This window comes from Dasypus novemcinctus, chromosome X (genome assembly GCF_030445035.2).
Source record: "Dasypus novemcinctus isolate mDasNov1 chromosome X, mDasNov1.1.hap2, whole genome shotgun sequence".
NCBI lineage: Eukaryota > Metazoa > Chordata > Mammalia > Cingulata > Dasypodidae > Dasypus > Dasypus novemcinctus.
In genome coordinates, this window is record NC_080704.1 from 148,224,168 (window position 1) to 148,242,564 (window position 18,397).

Genomic DNA, 18,397 nt, shown 5'->3' on the forward strand with positions numbered 1-18,397 from the left:
ATTCAGAAAGATCAAAATCATACAAAATAATTTCTCTAAGCACAGTGGAATGAAGCTGGAAATCTGCAAAGGCCAGAGGCTGAGATTGAGCACCAAGATATGGAAGTTAAACAATACATTCTTAGAAAAATAGTGGGTCAAGGAGGAAGTCTCCACAAAAATCAATAACTACCTTGAAACTAATGAAAATGATAACATAACATATCAAAATTATGGGATGCAGCAAAAGCTATACTGAGAGGGAAATTCATGGCCATAAATTCATACAGCAAAAAAGAAGAGTTAAAATTGAAGAACTAACTGAACATTTGGAGGAATTAGTTTAAAAAAATAACCCCAAAGAAAGAAGAAAGAAAGAAGAAAGATCAGAGCAGAACTATATGAAATAGAAAATAGGAAAGCACTCAAAAAAATAAACAAAACAGAGAACTGATTCTTTGAGATCAATAAAATTGACAAACCCTTAGCTAGACTAACAAAGAAAAAAAGAGAGAAGATGCAAATACAAAATAAGAAATGAGAAGGGTGATATCACCATTGACCCTACTGAAATAAAGACTATCATAAGAGGATACTTTGGAAAACTGTATTCCAACAAGAGGGACAATTTAGAGGAAAAGGATAAATTCCTAGGAACACATAAGCAGCCTACATTGACAAAAGAAGAAATTGATGATCTCAGCAAACCAATCAAAAGTAAAGAGATAGAATCAGTCATTAAAAACCTCCCAACTAAGAAGAACCCTGGGCCAGATGGCTTCATGGGTGAATTCTACAAAACATTTCAGAAAGAAATAACATCAATTTCCAAAAAAATGGAAATAGAAGGAAAATGGCCTAATTCATTTTATGATGCCAACATTACCCTAATTCCAAAGCCAAACAAACACCAGAAGAAAGATAAGTGACAGACCAATCTCTCTAATGAACATAGATGTGAAAATCCTCAACAAAATACTTGCTAACCATATCCAACAACACATTAAACAAATTATACACCGCGATCAAGTGGGTTTCATTCCTGGTATGCAAGGATGGTTCAACATAAGAAAATTAATTAATATAATATACCACATAAACACATTGAAGGAAAAAACCCCACATGATCATATCTATAGATGCAGAAAAAGCATTTGACAAAATACAGCATACTTTGATAAAAACACTGCAAAAGATCAGAATAGAAGGAACCTTTCTGAACATAATAAAGGCTATATATGAAAAACCCACAGCCAACACCATTTACAATGGTGAAATCCTAAAATCTTTCCCTCTAAGATCAGGAACAAGACAAGGATGTCCACTATCACCCCTTCTATTTAACACTGTGTTAGAAGTACTAGGGCGAGGACTGAGTCAAGACCCAGATATAAAAGGAATCCAAATAGGAAAGGTAGAAGTAAAAATGTCACTATCTGCAGATGACATGATCCTATACATAGAAAGCCCTGAGAAGTCTACAACACAGCTTCTAGAACTTATAAATGAGTTCAGTAAAGTCACAGGGTATAAGATCAATGCACAAAAATCAGTAGCATTTCTGTACACCAGTGGTTAGCAATCTGAGTAGGAAATCAAGAAACAAATACCATTTACAACAGAAATAAAAAAAAAATCAAATACCTAGGAATAAATTTACCTAAAGATGTAAAAGACTTTTACACAGAAAACTACACAAAACTGTTCAAGGAAATCAAAGAAGACCTAAACAAATGAAAGAATATTCCCTGTTCATGGATAGGAAGACTAAATATTAAGATGTCTATCCTACCAAAACTGATCTACACATTCAGTGCAATCCCAATAAAAATCAACATAGCAATCCTTAATGAACTAGAAAAACTAACTACGAAATATATTTGGAAAGGAAAGAGGCCCCAAATAGCCAAAGACATATTGGAAAAAAAAATGAAAATGAGGAATCATATTACCAGAGTTCAAAACATACTACAAAGCTACAATAGTGAAAATGGCAAGGTATTGGCACAAGGTTAGACACCCTGACTAATGGAACCACACTGAGAGTTTTGATATAGATCCTCATATTTTTTTTTTAATTTTATTTATTTTTATTGACTTTGTAATAATATTACATTAAAAAAAGATATGTGAGGTCCCATTCAACCCCACCCCCCCACCCCACCTCTCCCCCCCCCAGCAACACTCGTTCCCATCATCATGACACATCCATTGGGTTTGGTAAGTACATCTTTGGGCACCTCTGCACCTCATAGTCAATGGTCCACATCATGTCCCATACTCTCCTCCATTCCATCCAGTGGGCCCTGTGAGGATTTACAATGTCCGGTGATTGCCTCTGAAGCACCATCCAGGGCAGCTCCATGTCCCAAAGACGCCTCCACCTCTCATCTCTTCCTGCCTTTCCCCATACCCATCAGCCACCATGTCCACTTTTCCCAATCCAATGCCACCTCTTCTATGTGGACATTGGATTGGTTGTGTCCATTGCACCTCTATGTCAAGAGGAGGCTCAGATTCCACATGGATGCTGGATGCAATCCTCCCACTCTCAGTTGTAATCACTCTAGGCTCCATGGCGTGGTGGTTGTCCCTCTTCAACTCCATCTTAGCTGAGTGTGGTAAGTCCAATAAATCAGATTGTAGGTGCTGGAGTCTGTTGAGGCTGAGGACCTGGCTATCACATTGTCAGTCCAGAGATTCAAATCCCCTAAATATATCTTAAACCCCAACATTAACTGCACCTCCAGCACATTAGCATGAAAGTCTTATGAAGGAAGATCCCATCTGAGTCCAGATTCATCACACATAAACACCATTTCCAAAGAGGGGCCATCTGACCTGGTAGTTAACCCCATCGGCCATGACCATAACTCCCATGGGTCTCTTTATATATACAGTCATCTGATATTCGACAAGGCAACCATGCCCACTTACCTGGGAGAGAATGAATTCTTCAACAAATGGTGTATAGAGAATTGGGAATCAATACAAATGAAGGAAAGAGGATTACCATCTCACACCTTATACAAAAATCAACTCAAGATGGATCAAAGACCTAAATATAAGAGCAAAAACCATAAAGACCTTGGAAAACAATTGTAGGGAAGCATCTATAGGACGTTTTAATAGGAAATGGCTTCATGAACTGCACACACAAAGCACGAGCAGCAAAAGAACAAATAGATAAATGGGACTTCCTCAAAATTAAAGCCTTTTGCACCTCAAAGGAGTTTGTCATGAAAGTGAAAAGAGAGCCTACACAATGGCAGAAAATATTTGGTAGCCATATATCTGATAGGAGAGTTATATCCTGTATATATAAAGAACTCCTATATCTTGAAAATAAGAGAAACAACCCATGTAAAAAATGGGAAAAAGATTTGAACAGACGCTTCTCCAAAGAAGAAATACAAATGGCTAAAAAGCACATTTAAAATGCTCAAAATCACTAGCTATTGTGGAAATGCAAATCAAAACTGCAATGAGATACCATCTAACTCTGATAAGACTGGCAGCTATCAAAAAACAGAAGACTACAAGTGCTGGAAAGGATGTGGAGGAATGGGAACACTCATCCACTGCTGGTGGGAATCCAGAAGGATCCAGGCATTCTGGAGGACTGTTTGGTGGTTTCTCAAAAAGTTAGGTATAGATTTGCCATATGATCTAGTTATTCCACTGCTGGATATATATCCAGAAGATCTGAAAATAAGGACAAACCGATATATATACACCAATGTTCATAGCAGCATTATACACTATTGCCAAAATTTCGCATCAACCCAAATGACCACCAATAGATGAATAAAATGTGGTACATACGTACAATGGAATACTACTCAGCTATAATTAGGAATGCAGTATAAACACAAGTGATAACATGAATGAATCTTGAGGACCTTATGTTGAGTGAAGTAAGCCAGGCATCGAAGGACAAATACTACATGACTTCTCTGATATTAAACAAGCAAACCGAGCTGTCTCAGAGAGCTAAAGAGTGGAAGATAGGCTTTAAGGAATCTGGGGGTACGGAATGAGGAAGGCTGCAAGGTGACGCCTACATGGGTGAAGTCTATGAGAAGCTGGAGGTAAGTATTTATACAGGGAAGGGATAAGATGATGGCATAGGGATAACTTTGGGTGGGGCTTTGTGGGCTTGAGGGGAGCTAGGTTTGGGAGGATGGGTCAGATGACCCAAGGAATTCAGGGGAGGACTGGGGGAACTGTTGAATATGGGAGAATGTCAGGTATATGTTTGAAACTATACTGTTGAGAAAACTCTTTAGAAAATATAATAAGGAAGGATCAAATGTTTAAGGTGCTTAAGGGGGGTGGATCTGGTACAGGGGCAAGCTTCTAGGGAGTATGTGAGTGCTCATTATGTCATAGTGTGTTATATCATTGGGTGGAGACCCATAAAATGAGTGTGAAGGTGTACCCTGGGGAGACCTGATGTTCCCAACGAGAGGAAATTGTGTCTCTCCAGAGGATTGCTGCCTTCCAATTAGTTAGGGCAGTCTAGTATGTCAAGCCCTCAGCATTGTTGCAGTGTCTGTAAATCTAGTTCCTCAAGTAGTGAAGATTGAATGTCACGGTGTGCCCTGAGGGGAGGGGCAGAGAGGTATAGCATGGATGGAAGCAGGGACCTGGGGGGCAATGGAAGGGCTCCACAAGATCATGCAATGATGGACATGTCAACTTACATCTAAAGTGTATAAAAGTCTATAAACTAAAATGTAAACTATAATGTAAAACATAAGGAAACTAAAAATTTAGAAATTTGTACAGTCTAAAATATAAACAATAATGTAAACCAAAATGAAACCATGTTTGATGGCTATGTTTCAAAATTTTTACATCAGCTGCAGCAAATATAACATGAACATGGAAAAAGATCATTGCTGGGGAAACGGGAAAAGGGTTTGATGTTGGATATCTGGGAGTCCCCTATATTGCGTATGTGAATTACTGCGATCTAAAACTTTTTAAAGACAAAATTAAAAATTAGAAATAAAAAGAAAGGATGTAGACACTGAGGAAGAAATGAAAGTGCCTTGCCACTGTACATACAGGGCAACACCTATTATAGTGATGAAAGGCAAAATATTAGAAACAAAGCTTTATAATATTTTTCATTTTATTAATGCAACAATTTATTTTTACTTTATTTTAGTATTTCTAAATTACTATGTATTCTATTTCTAAACTTTAAACCCATCACTGTATTTCAATTTCCTTTTAATTGAATTTGGCAATATATTAGGATTCATTGTTGAAGAAGTTTTGGACTACAGAGAAGTTAAACTATGGCAGGGGAGGACCTCTGGTGTGGGCTGTTATTGATGGGGAGGTACATGGCTTGGGGGGAGTTCTCCAGGGCATGTATACAGGGAACAAAAATATGTTGGGATATATGTGGGGTATTTTTATAGCAGTTACAGTTACGAAGGTCAACTGAGGGAGTGCTGAGTTCCCACCCAGGGGAGCTCTATCACATTCCCCAATGGAACAACAATAATCCTCCAAGTGCAACAGCTAAGATCAACAAGGAAGGATGGTCCAATAATGAGCCCTTGATACTGTTGACTATGTTTAGGAGCCTGTGTGCTTGAAATAGGAACTAGGTCTAGACCTGTAGTGTGCCTTACAGTTACCTCCTGAGAGCCTCCATGTTGCTCAAATGTGGCCACTCTCTAAGCCAAACTCAGTATGTAAATGCATTACCTTCCCCCAATGTGGCACATGACTCCTGGGGATGAGCCTCTCTAGCGCCGAGGGATTACTACCATCACTAAATGGAGAAGCTACCAGAAAGAGACCTCGAATAAAAGGGTCAACTCCGACCAGCAGAATATCTCAGCTGACATGTTGGACCCAGTGTTAAAAACTGCTCTTTGAGTAAAAGGGGGAAGTGGCAAAGACAAATGAGTTGATATGGCGACCAGTCTTCCAAAAAGAGTCGGGAGAACATCAGAGAGGTAGTGCTTATGCACACCTCAGGGGGATCCCAGAAAAAGCCAAAGTAGATACAACCCTAGATATTGGTTCTCCTGAAGGCTTCGGAGATCCACAGGGTATATAGTCATGGCAGATCGATTTGGAGCTCTGTGCCATCTCAGAGGGCCCTACTTTGGAATTTGTGCTCCTGAGTGTGACAGAGTTGGACTCAGATGTGACTTTTCTATACATGCCTCTTCTGTCACTTTTACTGAACCTGTGTTTTGTGCTAGGGATGGTCCATACTCAGGAAACTTGAATTTCTGGACTGCCCATGTGCTAGCTGGGCCCTGAGCCTCAGCAGAGAGGTGACTCCTACTCTTTGGTTCATTGGTCTTACCCAGGTCAGCTAACAGGGAGGTGGAGATGGTCAACCACCACACCGGGGAATCAAGAGTGCCTATAACTTTAAGCAGAGGAATTGCATCCATCATCCATGTGGAATCTAAGCCCCCTCTTGATCTAGAGGTGGAGGGTACATCGCCATCCCAGTGTCCACAGAATGGAGGAATAAAATATGGACTAGAGTGAACTTACTGATATTCTACTATAAAACTTTTGTGACAAGTAATAGAAGAAATTTTAGCATCAAGGTGGAGAAAGTGGCCACAATAGTTGCTGAGGGCAAGGAGAAGGTAAAAGAGATGTGATGTGGGGCATTTTTGGGATTTTGAGTCATCCTTAATTATATTGTAGGGTCAGATGCTGGACCTTACATATCCTGCCATAACCCACTGAATGTACTAGGAGAGAGTGCGAACTACAGGGTAAACTATTATCTGTGTAGTGCAGCAGGGCCCCAAAATGAATTCACCGATTGCGATGAGTGTGCCGCAATGATGAGGGAGGTTGTTGGTGTGGAAGGAGTGGGGTGGGGGTGTGGGGGTTATACAGGAACCTCTTATATTTTTAGTCAAACTTTTTTTGTGTGATGTAGATATCTTCAAAAAATATAATTTACAAAATATGTGGTGGGGTGTAGGGAGTGGGTTATATGGCAACCTCTTATGTTTCTTGTTTTTTTTATGTTTTTTAATGTAACATTCCCTGTGATCTATTAACTTTAATTAAAAAAAAAGACCAGGTTTTCAGAGAGTCAAGGAAATATCCCTGAAGCAAAGATGCAAGATCACTGAATCACAACATTGAAGGCAGGACTCTGAAAAGTCATTTATTTTCAGTTTTTAAGAAAAACGTATGCAGGCAAAGGAAGTTAGTAGAAATTAAAACTACTCTTGAGATTTCAAATGCCTGGTTGGAGCTAGAGGTGGAGAATATTCATTAGAGCTGACAGTGGTTGCATAGTATCCAAATACTTTCCATTTAAGGGACATCTTAGCCCAATGAAGGAAATATTTTAGTACTTTCTTTACCTCAAAGGGCATAAGGTATTACTAATAGTAACAATAATGTCAATAGTTAATGACAGCAATTGCCCTTTCTTGAGTTCTTAATATATGCCAAGCATTGTGATAATTATATTATTTAATCTTCATAGCAATCCTATGAGGTAAATACAATCATTATCCTCATTTTACAGATGAGGAAACTGAGGTACAGAGAGGTCAAATAACTTGTTTAAAGTCACATAGCTAGCAAGCAGAGCCAGAATTTAAACCCAAGTAGTCTGACTTCAAGATTGTTGTTAAACACTAAGAAAGGTACTGTCTGCAGAAATAGCCCTTTGAGCTTCTGTTAAGGAATCCTACTCCAATTTTCTAGGCCTACTATTATTGAACCCAGCTCAAGTTTGGGGCTGTAATGATGGCTTGGAAGATTTTTTTACTCTCAATGCTTGGTATTTTTGCTCTAGGCTATAGATGGGTGGCTAAGCATTTAAAGTTACTTTGTGAATACAGATTTATGCTTAGATGTGGTAATTTACAAAGCATTCCGTATTAGTAAACCATTAATCTACAGCTCTGTCCAGGGACCCCTTGGCCTCAGAGCAGAACTGGCCTCAAGATTTTTCCTGGGACATTTAACCAACTAGTTCAGGCTGCCATAAATTGGGAATATTAAGGCCAAGTCAGAATGTCTAGTCACCCTAGACTATAAGGGATTGTGACTCAGAACCACTCCATATGTACCTATAAAATAATATATATTTTTAGTTCAAATTATATTATAATGAAGACTAAATTAAAAAGTCCCATTACATCCTTCAGAAATGTCTATGACAATTATATTATACTAATTTCAAAAGTATTTTAAAAGCTAAAATTTTGGGAACTAACTATGTGCCAGAATTTCTGCTAAGTACTTTACATAGAATATCTCAATTACTTTTCACAACAACCCTAGGAGGTAGGTACTACCAGTATGAATTTATGAATGAAGAAATGGAATTTCACAGAAATTACATAACCGTCTAAGATCATATAGTGAAAAAACAGGCTTATAAGTCAGGCACACTGACTCCAGAGACTGAACTTTTAACCCTGAAATACTGTTTCCTGGAGTAAGATGTGCCGATCCCAGATTGGCCCTGCTAGTTATTTAAAACTCAAGAATATACATGATCCAATCATTATATCCCTCAAAGGATACACGGTTTCTAATTCAATCATGGTTGGTTCAGTGGAGTAGGATGCAATCTAGCCAACGACATACAGCCCATAGTATGAATTACAGTTTGGCAGAACAGTTCATTGCCTCTGCCACATATAGAATCAAAGCTCCCCTTTTCCTCTACCCACTTCTCATTCACATATCTTCTTTCTTCATGTTTGACTGTTTTTTTATTTCTTAGCTTTCAATGTCTTAACATTACTTAATTTATTATAACTATTGTTATTTCCTATTCTGTCTCAGCCCCATTATAACCTGTAAGGATTTAAAATCTAGGCTGGAAATATGAAATTATTTTGTGGGGGCTAACTATATAAATAAATAGCACAACAAAGTGTCCTTGCTTGAGATCTGTGTTTCTCAACTTTAATGTTCATGTGAATCACCTGAAGGATCTTGTTAAAATGCAGCCTTTGATTCTCTAGGTCTGGGGTGGGGCATGAGAATCTTAACTTCTAAACAGTTTTTGGGCTATGCAGATCACAGTTTGAGTAGCAAAGTTTTAGATTGGCCTGATCCTGTTGTGCTTAATTTGGATCACAATTAAATGAAGCTCAGGAAATTAATGTTTAGGCAGTTTAAAAAGCCATCCCAGACCCCTGTATGATGTTATGCATGTTCACAACTTTTACTATACACTTATTGTTTATGTATGTTCATGTATAAATGATATACTTGAATTAAAAATATATTTTTAAAAAGCCATCCCAGGCCCCTTGAGATGGCAGTTCCCTAAGGCATTCACAAACCTATTGTAATGGTTAATAGCTCTCATTGTCCAGAAAGATTTTTAGTGTTTAAACTAAACCCTTCATGTGCAGTGCCAGTTTTCTTTTGATTTTTTTTCTTTAGTGGAGATGGAGCTAGTCCACCATGCCCATTGCCTTATGAGTTACTTTGCTTAGAAAAAATGTACATAGTTGCTCAACTTTAAAAAAAAAATAATCTTTGGATGTCCCCACCATCTCCTTTCCTTCCCTTTAGGAATCTGAGATTTTGGGGATGTCTAAGTCAGTCTTTCTATCCGTGTTTGTTTGCCTCATCCAAGAAATAAACAAAATTATACAAGCTTTGCACTTCCTTGTGAAAATCCTGTTGCCTTTTATTCCAATGAGCCGTTTCAATGTTCAATGACCCTATCCTTCGCCAAATGTTTCCCCAAGCTTGCCCAAAGTGCAATAGGGAGTGTATTAGTAGTTATTGGCAACTCAGTCTATAAAGCTCATATTTCAAAAATGTACACTATAGGCAGAATCTGGAAAATGTCAACTTCAAAATAAGTTGTGTCATACTGTTATACTTATTACCACATAGTCAATAAAAATAAGTACCTGTGGAGTGATTAAAAATAGCATACCAGGTAAAATTGGTTGTCCGGCAATTCCCATGGGTGCCATTCCAAGATTATTCATTGCTGTGGCCCATGCAGTTGGATCAGAAATAGGTAGCGTCATTGCAGTGGACTCCACATTCAGAGTTCTACTACTATCAGCTGAAAAGGAATGACAAGCAAAATAATTTGTGTTAAGGTCCAAGTGACTACTCTATTTATCAATATAGACCCTGGCAAGCCATTTATAGGCATGGACTGATGGGCAAGTGGTAGATAAGATTTAAATTCCAGCTTTCTTACATGGGTTAAAAAAATACAGCTTGAACTGGTAGGCAGTCAGAAATTTGAAAGCAGTTTACCAAATGGCATTTTAGTGTAACAGTCTTCCTCCCTCCCTCCCTCCCTTTCCTTCCTTCCTTCCTTCCTTCCTCCCTCCCTCCCTCCCTTCCTTCTTTCCTTCCTTCCTTCCATATGTACATACTATAAGAGCTTGGGATGATTAAGAGGTTTCCTGTTCTTCTCATATTCTACTTGCATATGGTTACTTAAGCAACTTCTATTCAAACTATTCATGCATGCAAATTAATAAACATCCCAGGGTTTCAGCAGTTGGCAATAAAAAATGAAAACTGTACTCCTGATACAATTTCATATCTTTTAGGCAGTACGATTGAATAGAGCTGGATATGCAATCAACAGACAGCAAATCAGCCAATTGAATCCTTTTTTTAGATTATGTAGATACAAGAGAAAAAAGCAGAAGGGAGACATAGTCCCTCCATTCAAGGATTGTACAATCTAGTTGAGAGAAATTATTATGATGGTGGTGACTATTACTATTATTATTACTATCATCCTCTCTACCTCTACTACCACTAATTATTGAACACTTACCACATGCTAGGTAAAGCACTTGCCATGCATTATTCTCACTTAACACTCAGAAAAACCTTATAAAATAGAGACTATATATCCATTTAATAGATGAACAATCTCAAAGAGTCACATTTATTATCCAAGGTCACACAGTATATGTGCTTTTGGCCACTGTGCTTTACTATCTCCAATTAAACAATTAGGAAATAATGAAAGACTCAAATTATATAGATCAGAAATGTAACTAAAGTTTAGGGAATGAAGAGCAACTGTGGACTGAGTAGGAGGGAAAGCCTTCATGGAGAAAATAGAAATGGAAAGAATTGGCCAAATTTCTACAGAAGATGTCTTCAGTGATAGTTAGGAATTAGACAGGTAAAGAAGATGGAAGAAGAGTTTCCAGTAGAAGGGACGGCCAAGGCAAACACATTGAAGCAGGTTATATAAGTCATCTGAATGCAAGAAGGTTTTTATTTTGGAAATTTCCCTCTGACTACTTATATCCATAGGAAAAACTTTCCATGTCTTTTTCTCCTATCTACTAGTATATACTTCTGCCAATTACATCCCCAAAGGCAACTCTATTCTAATAGTAGCTGTTAATGTCCATCATGTCCTTCCAAACTGGCAATATCAGGGATGATCCTTGGCCATGTTATTTATACATGTGCTATTTTGGTCACTGATTGATCAGAATAAGCAAATGCAAATCTCTAAAGCATTACTCTGAAATATAATTTTGGCATTCTTCCCTGCTGCCCATGAGAGAGACAGACAGACAGACAGAGACACAGAGACAGAGACAGAGACAGATGAGAGAGAGACTGACAGTCTTAAGCATTCAATGCTGCAGTCAGAAGTCAGATATCAGATCCCGTGGTTTCTCCCTCTGTAGGAACTCTAGCCCTCACATCTACTTGTCAGTGTTTTTCATGAAGGCACATCAGAAGGCTAGAAATAGCTTCCTTGTAAAAGTTACCAAGAAAACAAACATGGGGTATCAAATACCCTGTGGGTCAAGATTTTATATAGTGATAAGATACACCTGGACTCACATTTCCTAGCCAGGGGAGAGAAAACTTTTGGGAATATTACAGCTGGAAGGGACCTTAGAGTTCACACCCTGCTTTTCTCTGGTGGCTGGAGAAAAACACACAGTGGAAACAGCTAGGTTCAGAAGAACAGGGTAAAGATCACAAAAATAATTTCTTGCAATAGTTTGGCTACTCATTGACTCTGCAATATTGGAAAATATAAGAGAATCAAGAATCTTCTTAACAAAGGACTTTGGGAATAAAGAATAAGAATTTACAGTATACCAACATAGGCAAACTCTGGAGTAATTTGGTGGTGGGGTGGGGAGAATGATCTAAATTAGCAGTTTTTTTTTAAAGGATCGCACTGTGTTACTATTTTCAAAATATATTTAATTCGATTCAAAGTGCCTATTAAAATGTTAACAAGAAGAGGTCCTGCTAGGCTTGTTTACATGAACAGATAAGGAACATGTATAATTAAAAGTATTATTTTGCCACAATGAATGTGATTCTTAAGTTCTTAAAAAGTTCTGTGTTAAATGCCCTTGTCATCTCTCTCCTCTTCTCCAATACCCATCTCCACCTGTCAAATCCTATTTATTTTTCAAGAGTCATTTCAAATGCTACTTTGTCTGAAGCCACCTCAGTGGAATTAAATTATTCTTTCTTATGTGTTCTCAGCGCATTTTATCTAGAATTTGATTTTCATTTGTTTGCTTATTCTCTCACTTACTCCTTCCCTACAACTAAATTTTGATTTGAGTCTTACAATAGGCCAGAGTCTGTGCTAGTGAGTAGGAATACAGAGATGAACAAAATTTATTTACTGCTCTGGAAGAACTCTCAATAAAGAGGAACAGACATATAAACAACCAAATATAATTTATTATAATAAATGCTATAATAAAACTATGAGTAAAGGGCTATGGGAACACAGAAGGACTGATTCAATCTGCTGGAATGGGTTTGGGTGTGTGTTACTGGGGTTGGGGAGTTGCAACTCTGCTGAGGCTACCCAGGTCAGTTAACAGGGAGGTGGTCAACCACCACACCAGGGAATCAAGAATGCCAACAACTACAAGCAGAGGAATTGCATCCATCATCCATGTGGAATCTAACCCCTCTCTTGATATAGAGGTGGAGTGAATATAACCATCTTAGGGTCCACAGGATGGAGGAATAGAGTATGGATTAGAGTGGACTTACTGATATTCTACTATGGAACTATTGTGACTAGTAATGGAAGAAACTGTAGCATTGATGTGGAGAAAGTGGCCATGTTAGTTGCTGAGGGCAGGTTGAGGGAAGAAGAGATGCCATGTGGGGGCATTTTTGGGACTTGGAGTTGTCCTAAATAATATTGCAGGGACAGATGCTGGACATTTATATCCTACCATAACCCACTGAATGGACTAGGGGAGAGTGTAAACTACAATGTGAACTATAATCCATGTGGTGCAGGAGGGCTCCAAGCTGTACTCACCAAATAAAATGGATGTGTTGCAAAGACGAAGGAGGTTATTGATGTGGGAGGAATGTGGGGGTATGGGGTGTGGGGTATGTGGGAAGCTCTTATATTTTTTAAAGTAACATTTTTTGTGATCTATGTATCTTTAAAAAATACAATAAAAAATAAATGCTCATAAAAAACATAAAGGGAAAAAGAAAAAAATGGGGTTGGAGAAAGAGATGAGGAATTGTAGGGAAGCCTTCATTAGGAAAGAGATATTTGAAATGAGTTTTCAGGAGCAACAATGTTTTCCTCCAGATAGTGAATGGAGGGTTGGGATAGAAGAGCATTCCAGGAACCAGGAACAACTAAGCATTTACCACTGACCACCTTGATTTAAAGCTATTGGGTACATGACTCTCCTAGGCTAACCTGTATGCTCCTTTAGATGAGGGACTGAGTTTTAGACATCTTCGTTTCACCATTACTTAGTTCAGTCCTTGATATAGAGTAAATATTCAAGAAATACTTGAATGAATGAATAAAGAGAACTGACTTATAGATTTGGGAGCACCATAAGGAATTTATGTGATGGACAGTCAAATTGATTATTCATATACCTTTTCAGAGTGATAAACTCTCTTATAAGGGATGGCATTATTGCAAAAACTGATGCTCTCTCCTGGACAACTGAGCTTTTATGTAGGAATTTGCTTAGAGTTATAACCAGGGATAGATGCACCCAATTAAAATTTCAGTTTGATCTCATTAGCTATAATCTTTTCTTCCATTTAGGCACAATCATACATATAATCGAGCTTGTAAAATTTTACTTTCAAAGAGAAAGTCCAGATGATCATCCCTGTCTGGTAGCAATCTGGATTTAAAGTCTGCACTAACAAAATACACAGTGCTAAACACTTGTTCAGAATCATCAGTTAGTGGTGGAAAAGTTAAGTCCTGGCCTGATTCACTTTCCAGACAAAAATGGACATCCAGCAATTTCTTTAAGTATTTTATCAAAGTAGTCCCACATCACCAAAGGAAGAGATTGCTCATTTTCCCATGAATGCTAAAATCAAAGGGAGCCGCCAAGAATACTCAGAAAGCAAGTGCTAGCAGTTGTCAAATGGCCTTCAAAATAACTCACCCAAGTCTGAAGAACATGCCATTTCATACTGATTTTCCTCTTTTGCTTGTGTGACAACTCAGGAGGTGAGCGGTTGTAGAATGATTGTGAATGAGTGCCTTCTAGGTAACTTGATGGAAAATATGGCACTTTATTAATACCCCAAAATTAAAGATTTGGAAATATTATCCAATTTAACTTGGAATCACTTTGTAACTATCTAATCACTGCCATCTGCTTATTTTTGTATTGTTTATGCCTTATCAATTAAGAAGTTAATCGCTTTTGTTATCTGATCTTGACAGCAATGCACATACACATAAATTCTTTTTGTGATATACCTATCTTAAGGTGAAGTCAATTATTTTAAGTGTTTCCTGTATTTCTTTTGAAACAAGGATCTTCAACTAACTATATTCTTTTAATAAGACTAAAAACCTCTGCTGACAATTTACCCTCCTACAATTTGCTTTTCATATGTCCTAGCTTATACCTTTTATGTTTAATGCCATTTTGCTACATAGTATTGTGCAAAGTTGAGGAAAGGATTTCATCAAAAAACATTTATTTAACAGAGAAGTGAAGATGCTCAACTACCACACCAGGGAACCAAGAGTGCCTCAACTGCAAGCAGGAGAACTGCATCCATCATCCATATGGAATCTAAGCTCCCTCTTGATATAGAGGTGGAGTGGACATCACCATCCTAGGGTCCACAGGATGGAGGAATAAAATATGAATTAGAGTGGACTTACTGATATTCTACTAAGGAACGATTGTGATTAGTAATAGAAGAAATCGTAGCATTGATGTGGAGAAAGTAGCCATGGTAGTTGCTGAGGGCAGGAAGAAGGAAGAAGAGATGTGATGTGGCAGCATTTTCAGGACTTGGAGTTGCCTTAAATGATATTGCAGGGACAGATGCTGGACATTTTATATCCTGCCATAACCCACTGAATGGACTGGGGGAAAGTGTAAACTATAATGCAAACTATTATCCATGTGGTGCAACAGTGCTCCAAAATGTATTCACCAAATGCAATGAATGTGCCACAATGATGAAAGAGGTTATTGATGTGAGAGGAGTGGGGTTAGGGGGGGTGGGGAGTATATGGGAACCTCTTATATTTTTTGAATGTACCCTTTTTTGTGATCTATGTATCTTTAAAAAATACAACTAAAAAAATTGATGGGGGTGGGGTGGTGGGGTGTGGGGAAATGGGAACCTCTTATGTTTTTAATGTAACATTTTGTGTGATCTTTTAACTTAAGAAAAGATAATTAAAAAATATAAAAAAATATAAAAAAATTTAAAAAGCAAAAAAAAAAAACCACCTTTATTGAAAGTCTGTTAAAGTAGGAAGTAATTCTGCCTAGTGGCCAATAGCATGGTTTTGAGAGTCAGATGGTTCTGGACTACAGTTTAACTCTACTACTTAGTATCTGTAATGTATTCAATCTTTCTCTCTTTCCTTTCTTCTCTTTATCCCTGCCTGACCTTAAACCTTCCTTTCATATTACTGTGTCCTTACTGAACATTTTCTATATGGCAAGCACTATTCTACATGTTGAGTACAACACAATGAGACAAACAGGCTTCATCCTTGGTCTTGTGGAGCTTACAACTCCAGTGCAGGAGACAGATATTACAATACAAATGAGTAATTACAAAAGAATTGCACAATTGTACTAAGTGTCATGAATAAAGACCTGGGTTTGATGAAGAAAATGGAGGCATCAAAGGAAGGAAAATGACAGCATCTACTTTATTATAATGTAATGTTTTGTATGATCTATTTATCTTTTAAAAAAGGACAATAAAAAAGAAATAAAAATAAAAAAAATAAAGGGTATTTATTTGGGATAAAAGCTTACAGTTACAGGCCCTAAAGAGTCCAAGTCAAGGTTACTTTCTCACCTAAGTCAGTTGCCACAAGTTGAAGCAATACAGTCGTTGATCTCAGTGAGAATTAAGCCGTCCACTCTGGGCTTCCTCTCTCTCAGCTGCAGGCTGTCATAGGGCTTGTCTCTTGGGGTTTCCTCTCTCTCCTGGCATAGGGATCATTTCTTTTCAGGCCTTCTCAGCTGTTCTGGTATCTTCCCAAGGTTAGCTACAAACTATCAGGCGAATGTCTTATATCTCACTGGGGACCCGGGAACAAAAATGACAAAGTTCTCTCTCTTCAGTATCTTAAATATATTATATCATTGCTCTCTCACCTCTCTTGTTTCTTGAGTAAGTATTCATTTATATTGGCCCACCAAGGGGGTGGGGACTCAAGTGGAATTATGCCTTACACACATGGACTAATCAAAGCCCTAATTTTAACAGGTAATTTAATCAAGGGCCCCCTCAAATGAATCCAATATAATATAAAGGTATTATACCCAGAAGAATAGTTTATAAACATAATCTTTCTCTTTTTGGAATTCACAAAAATAATCTCAAACAGTCACAGCTGTAATTCACACATACAATATAGGGTACTCCCACATATCCAACATCAAACCCTTTGTCCCTTTCCCAGCAATGATATTTTTACATGTTCATATTTGCTGCAGCTGATGTATAGATATTGAAACAAAGCATATAAACATGGTTCCATTTGGGTTTACATTATGGTTTATATTTTAGACTATACAATTTTCTAAATTTTTAGTTATCTTATGCTTTACATTATGGTTTACATTTTAGCCTAGAGACTATTAAACCCATCAGTATGTTCCATTTTACTATTAATGGAACTTGGAAATATATTAGGCTTCATTTTTGAAGAAGTTTTGGACCACAGAGAGGTTCAACTATGGCAGGGGAGGAACACTGGTGTGGGGTGTTATTGATATGAGGCACATGGTTGGGAGGGAGTTCTCCAGGGCATGTATACAGGGTACATAAAAATGTTTGGATATTTTCATAGTAGTTAGAGTTAAAAATGACAACTGAGGGAGTGCTGAATTCCTAGGCAGGGAGCTCTACCACATTCCCCAATGGAACAGCAACAATCCCCCAAGTGCAATCGCAAAGACCAATAAAGAAGGATGGTCCAACAATGAGCCCTTGATACTGATGACTATGCTTATGAGTCTGTGCACCTGAAATATGAATTAGGCCTAGAGCTGCAGGGTGCCTAAGAGTTAACTCCTGAGAGCCTCCATGTTGCTCAAATGTGGCCACTCCCTAAGCCAAACTCAGCATGTAAATGCATTACCTTTCCCAAAGCGTGGGACATGACTCCTGGAGATGAACCTCCTTGGCGCCAAGGGATTACTACTAAACAGCAGCTGATGATATGACTAGAAAGAGACCTTGAATAAAAGGGTCGACTCAGACCAGCAAAATATTTCAGCCTACATGTAATATCAGATGTTAAACACTGCTTTTTGACCTTGAATAAAAGGGGGAAATGGAAAGGACAAATGAGTTTATATGGCTATGAGTCTCCAAAAAAGTGTCGGGAGGTCATCAGAGGGGTCTCACTTACGCATGACTCAGCAGGATCCCAGAGACAGTCAAAGTAGATACAAACCCAGGTTCTGATTCTCCTGATGGCTAAAGAGACCCACAGGTTCTATGGTCATGGTAGATGGCTCTGGAGTTCAGTGCCATGTCAGTGGGCCCTACTTTGGAGTTTGTGCTCCTGAGTGTGATGGAGTTAGACTCAGATGTGACCTTTCTACACATGCCTCTTCTGTCACTTTTACTGGATCTGTGGTTGGTGCTGGGGTTGGTGTGTATAACCAGGAGACCTGAATCTCTGGACTGTCTATGTGACAGCCAGGCCCTGAGCATTAGCAGACTTGCAACTCTTACCCTCTGGTTTATTGGACTTACCCCAGCCAGCAAACAGAGAGGTGAAGAAGGTCAACCACCATACCAGAGAGCTGAGAGTGCCTACAGCTGCAAGCAGGGAATTGCATCCATCATCCATGTGGAATCTAAGCCCCCTCCTGATATAGAGGTGAAGTGGACATAACCATACCAGGGTCCACAGGATGGAGGAATAGAGTATGGACTAGAGTGG

The 18,397-nt window shown here is 38.3% G+C and overlaps 1 protein-coding gene across 10 annotated transcripts in view; it reads right to left on the bottom strand.

Moving 5' to 3' along the window:
- ENOX2 (ecto-NOX disulfide-thiol exchanger 2) overlaps window positions 1-18,397 on the bottom strand; it is a 389,024-nt gene that overhangs the window by 87,465 nt on the left and 283,162 nt on the right. For all 10 annotated transcript variants that reach the window (XM_071213203.1, XM_071213206.1, XM_058291492.2 and 7 more), the window contains one exon: window positions 9,908-10,042. In XM_071213203.1, the coding sequence (XP_071069304.1) occupies window positions 9,908-10,004 (97 nt within the window). In that variant the 5' untranslated portion in view covers window positions 10,005-10,042. The remainder of the gene's footprint in view (window positions 1-9,907; window positions 10,043-18,397) is intronic.